The 5,495-nt window shown below is 55.5% G+C and overlaps 1 protein-coding gene across 3 annotated transcripts in view; it reads left to right on the top strand.

Moving 5' to 3' along the window:
* Nucleotides 1–6: 6 nt before the first annotated feature.
* Nucleotides 7–5,495, top strand: part of FDXR (ferredoxin reductase) — a 10,689-nt gene continuing 5,200 nt past the window's right edge. Inside the window, exons 1-2 of one of the 3 annotated variants that reach the window (XM_011940862.1) lie at nucleotides 7–32; nucleotides 768–865. Coding sequence is in view for 2 of the 3 variants with exons in the window: in XM_011940691.1 (XP_011796081.1) it covers nucleotides 60–129; nucleotides 768–865 (168 nt within the window). In the remaining variant the exon portion in view is untranslated. Of the gene's footprint in view, nucleotides 130–767; nucleotides 866–4,075; nucleotides 4,281–5,495 lie in introns of those variants that run through there. The other 2 variants (XM_011940691.1, XM_011940777.1) reach the window with 2 other exon arrangements.

The following is a 5,495-nucleotide window of genomic DNA, read 5'->3' as shown; positions in this document are numbered from 1 at the left end:
GACCCGGCCGCCTCCCGCCGGGAGCACCCCGAGTAGGAGCAGGGCGCCTTTGGGGCTGGATGGGAGGGCGGGGAGGCCTGCGAGCGCTGAGTAGGGGTCGGAGCCGAGCTGGGGAAGGGCTGGAGAGGGGTGAGACTGAAGGAGTGTCTTCCTGCTAGCGAGATCGCGGTAGTGTACGGGGGTGGGCGGAGATCTGTGCGTGAGATGTGAGGCTTCTAGGGTGAGAGACGGAGGTCAACAAAGGTGAAAAGGAGAGACTTTGCGATCCACAGGTGTGAGACGGGGTGAATGGGGAGTGATACGGAGGTCTATGGGGCGAGAGGCGAAGTCTGAGTCGAAACAGGAATCTGTAGGAATAAGACAGGTCTATATGGGCAATATAGCGTTTTGTGGAGAGAGAGAGAGGGGTTAGAGGAGGGACACTGTGGGGAGACCCACGGGGGCGAGATTGGGATGATGTGGAGGCCGTTGGAAGGATGTGGGGTTCTAGGCGATTGGATAGGGAATGAAGTGTTATTGGGCAGGCCATTGGCAGTGGTGTAGTAGGTTCATGGGTGAGATGTGAGGCTCTGGATGAATACACAGCCTTTGGAGGTTCAGATGAAGTAAGAGACCCTCAAATGCCACAGCCTTGAGGAACAAGAGAAGCAGGATGCAGGTGAGGGTGAAGCTTGGGAAGTTCCAGCTTCTGTTGGATATTCAGGTTGGTTTGGGACTGGGGAGAGAAGTTAATTTTGACCTTTTCCCTCTCCTCTGCCTGGCCCCAGGCTTCCGCCACCATTTATCCACACAGGAGAAGACCCCTCAGATCTGTGTGGTGGGCAGTGGCCCTGCTGGCTTCTACACAGCCCAACACCTGCTAAAGGTAACCCACTTACTCATAGTCCATCATTCACCTGCTGCTCCAGTCCTAAGGGCAAGGCTCACCGTCTTTGGGTTTTAAGAGCACTGCTGGATGCCTGATGGGGAAGGGGCTCCCAGCCATCTGGGCTGGATACTTCCCACTTGCTTCCTCACCTACACCTGAGGCTCCCCTCCCCCCATGTCCTTAGTGTGAGAGAGGGATAAAACACACATTGGTGGTGAGTGGTCAGTGGCAGGTAGTCAGCTTTGCCTCTCTGGCCAAGCACTCCAGGGGGTTTATGTAGACCTGCAAAATGACTTTGTTCTCCTTTATCTTCCCTCTTTTCTCCTCTGTCTTCACTCTGTCCCAAACATCCTGCATCTTGAGGCTACCCACCTCCTCCGCTTTCTGTAACTTTACCTGCCTTGCCATGCCCTCCTCACCCATGGCTCCAGTCCTCCATGCCATTCTGTTATTTCAGCCTGCTCTCTGCACCTCTCCCTTTCCCTGTGAAGGCCAGGATCTCAAGGCTTTCAGTGTCTGCCTTGGCAGGAAGGGCCCCAAGCCAAGTCTACAGGTTATACTTGAGATTCCACATCAGACTTTGGGACAGAGTAGAGAAGGGATACCCAGGTTAACTGAGACATGAGACAATTGCCTAGCTTTGGAGAGGCTTGGAGTGTCCGTGGAGACAGGAGAAAGGATGAATATCTTAATTATACACACACACACATGAAATGTAGGGTGACCAACTGGCCTGGATTGCCCAGGACAAGGGACTTCAGTGCTAGCTGAAGGTTCCTGGGAAACCGGGATGAGCTGATCGCGCTGCTGAAAAGTGAGCCATGCATGCTTCCCAGGCAACACAGCTGAAAGAGCTAATTACAATAACGTGGGCAGCGTGCGCCGAGGCAGGTGGGGTCAATCAGAAACTGTTTCCTGGGTCGGAAGCCCAGGTGGCTCATGCCTGTAATCCCAGCACTTTGGGAGGCCGAGGCAGGTGGATCATGTGAGGTCAGGAGTTTGAGACAAGCCTGGCCAACATGGTGAAACCCCCATCTCTACTAAAAATACAAAATTTGGTCACGTGTGGTGGCACATGTGTGTAGTCCCAGGTACTTAGGAGGCTGAGTCTGGAGGATTGCTTGAACCCAGGAGGTGGAGGTGACATTGAGCCACCTCCAGCCTGGGCGACAGAGAAAGTCCCTGTCTCAAAAAAAAAAAAAAAGAGAGAGAGTGCATTTGAGCTGCACTGAAGCAGACCAAGGGCTTTGGCGAGGGCCTCCCGCATGTGGGGAGTCATCCTGGAATGCAAGGCCATGGGCACGCTGCCATGTGGGAGGGAGGACAGCCTGGGCTCTGGGATGGAAATCAGGGAGCACACAGGGGCTGGAGAGGCCCTGAAGGGCTTCGTATAAGGGACATTTTGTTAGCTGAGCCTGAAATTTTGGAAGTGGGGAGAGTAAGCCTTCCAGGCAGTGCTCTTTTTTTTTTTTAAGATGGAGTCTGGCTCTGTCACCCAGGCTGGAGTTCAGTGGCACAATCTCAGCTCACTTCAACCTCCACCTCCCAGGTTCAAGCAATTCTCCTGTCTCAGCCTCCTGAGTAACGGGGTTACAGGCGCACACCACCACATCCAGCTAATTTTTGTATTTTTAGTTGAGACAGGGTTTCACCATGTTGATCAGGGCTGGTTTCGAACTCCTGACCTTGGCCTCCCAAAGTGCTGAGATTACAGGCGTGAGTCCCCGCGCCCGGCCAGGCAGTGTTCTTGGCATGACTGTACTCAGCTGGCAGACATGTGCATGCTTTCCTTGTGGAATGGGATGGGGAGGGGCTCAGGCCAGTTACAACCCTTGTTCTGATCCTTGGGCTGATCTTTGCCCACAGGGAGCTCCAAGCTACTGGCTGTGCTCCTAAGACAGGACTACGTGCAGCACGTTTGGGACAGTGGCACTTAGCTTGAGTCAGGCACTGAGCACAGCATCTCGTAGCATCCTCATGACAACCTGCAAAGCAGGTGTCATGCCTCTTGCTTCACAGGTAAGGATGCTTGGGCTGAGTGAGGTTGTCCAAGCTTCCACTGCAGAGCAGGGACGGCACTGGGATCTGAGCGAAGGCAGCTCCATGTGAGGCCATCCATGTTCGTCCGTTCAGTAACCATTTACTGGACGTAACACGTTCTGGGCATAGGCTTCACTGGGAACATGGGGGTGAGCAGGACAGACGTCCCTGTGCTCGAGGACCTGACATTCGAATGTCGGGGGGACAGGCGGATAATTTACAAGGTATTTTAGGGCTCTGACGGCTGTGAGCACAGAGACTGGGGTGTGGGGAGGGGTCCATGCCCAGTCTGGAGGAAGAGATGTCCCAATTGCAGTCTGAAGGACAGTAGATGTCAGGTTGGGGGACAATGGCAGGAGTGTCCCAGGCACAGAAAACTGTGTGAACAAAGAGGAAGAGAATGGCCCTCTGGAGAAAGGTCAAGTTCTGGAAGGTGTGTGTGTAGTAAGGAATGAGGAGGTGAGAGCCGAGGCTGAGAGGTAGGTAGGACCCAGATCCCCGGAGGCTTGGAAGCCACTGACCAGGCTCTGGAGGCAGATTTCTCTGGGAGGTGTCCACAGCTGCCTCCTCTTCCCCCATCAGAGTCTCCTGGGACATCTTATCAAAATACACATTTCTGGGCCTAGCTCGGACCTAATCACACTCTGTGGCTGGGCCCAAGAGTCAGCAATGTTAAACACCCTGAAGGATTCCTGTGCCCACTGCTGTAGGTGGTTGGCTTCACTGAAGAGTTTTCAGGGTGCTGATTTCCTTCAGGATGCCCCTCTGCCTGCAGGGTAGGTCCAGGCAGGGCTGGTGGCCAGAGAGCAGTGGGGAGCTGCTGGGGTGGTAGTGAGGAAGAGGACTGGGAGGATAGGGGATTGATGGGATCAGGTGGGGGGTCAGGGAGGAGCCCCAAGTTCCAGCTTGGGCCCTGAGTGGATGGGGTCGAGGGAACAGGAGTGGAAGGGGAGCAGTTTGGGGCAAGGGGACTTGGCTTGAATCTGGATGGATTTGAGATGTCTGGGGTGGGACATCCAGGGGTCTCAGGTTTGGAGCTTGGGAAGATGTCTCGGCAGGAGAGAGAGAGTAGAAAGTCATCAGCAAGTTAAAGGGAATTTGGGGTTGCAGGAGGGAGTGGGTTAAATCCCCAGGGAGGAGGGAGGGGGGCCACATCAGAAGAACCTCAGAGAAGGTCCTTGTTAGCAGGGAGCAGCTAGAGAGACGGGAGGGAGGGAGGGAGGAAGGAAGGAAAGCTGGAAGATGAGGTCAGCCACGGGAGATAAGGGAAGAATATCCGGCAGACTTTGTTCCGGAGGTGGCCCTGGAGAGGACATTGTGACCCAGAGTGAAGGATCCGTCACAGGAAAGAATGGAAGATAAGGATAGAGAGGTCGGTTGGGTGAGGTGTTGACCTCCAGGCCGAGCAGTTTGAACTTTATGCTGTGGCACTGGGCCCCAGCGAAGATTTTTGAGCAAGGCAGTGACATACCACAACAGAATAGTAATGATAGCTCCCTCCTTGACTGAACACTCAGAGTAGGTTGCACCCCAGGCTGCCTGATGATTCATTTAACCTTGAGCAGGACGCCACAGGGCTCTTCTTTTGGACAGAGAAGAAACTTTCCCCAGGCCATAAGCCAGCTAGTGCTGGAGCTGGGATTGGCACCCAAGGCTACCTGTTTGACTCCAAGCTGGGAGCGCTTTGTGGGTACAACATCGTGGGACTTGAGGGAGGTGGTTTGGGCCCCCTGTGGCTGGCCTGGGATGGAGAGAGGCAGGAGGTGGGGGAGGGTGGACTTGGGTGCAGGCAGGGGAGTGGAGGGGAAGAGGGGATTTGGGCAAAGGTGAGGAGGGGGGTGGGAGCCTTTGTTGTGGGTAGGGAGACTGATGGGCAGGGGCTTATTTGCCTTGAGTCCCAGTGAAGCTGGAGGTGTCATAGTGGGGACCTATGATAGGATTGGGGGCTGGGCGTATCAGCCATAGCACCCCTAACTGCTTTACTGCTAACCGGCCTGTGGCCCAGAGTCCCACCACCCTGACCTCCTGGTGCTTCCCAGCAGCTGTGAGAGGGAGCTGTCATCCGTCCTAGTGTGCAGAGGGGGAGACTGAGACCTGGGGAGGCCCTGGGACTTGTTGGGATCATGTGGCTGGTTGGTGGCAGAGCCAGACCAGACTTGCCTGCTGGACCCCTGACCCTGTGCCTTCCACATGGCCTATCAGGGTGCCCCGGGAAGGCGGTCAGTGCAGAACCACTGCCTGAGACTGTCTTTCTAAGACTGGGAGCAGGCCCATTTCCACCTCTCTTCCCCATGAGTCCCCAGCTGTGCCCCCTCCCTGTCCTGCTGCTCCCCTTTTCCCAGAGTGTGGTCCTTGGCACTAGAGCTAAGGCACTTGTGAATTTGGAGGGTGGCCCTCAGGTCCTCAGACTGGCTGGGACCTGAGGGTCCCAAGTGTCGAAGGGTTGGAGGCCAGGGCTGTGGGTTGCGCTTGACCTGAGAAGATAAAGAAGCCGCCCTTGGCCGGGCGCGGTGGCTCAAGCCTGTAATCCCAGCACTTTGGGAGGCCGAGACGGGCGGATCACGAGGTCAGGAGATCGAGACCATCC

The sequence above is a fragment of the Colobus angolensis genome, unplaced genomic scaffold (assembly GCF_000951035.1).
Source record: "Colobus angolensis palliatus isolate OR3802 unplaced genomic scaffold, Cang.pa_1.0 Scaffold1, whole genome shotgun sequence".
In the NCBI taxonomy this organism is placed as follows: domain Eukaryota; kingdom Metazoa; phylum Chordata; class Mammalia; order Primates; family Cercopithecidae; genus Colobus; species Colobus angolensis.
Note: the sequence above shows the minus strand (reverse complement) of the source record. Positions and strands in the feature narration are given on the sequence as shown.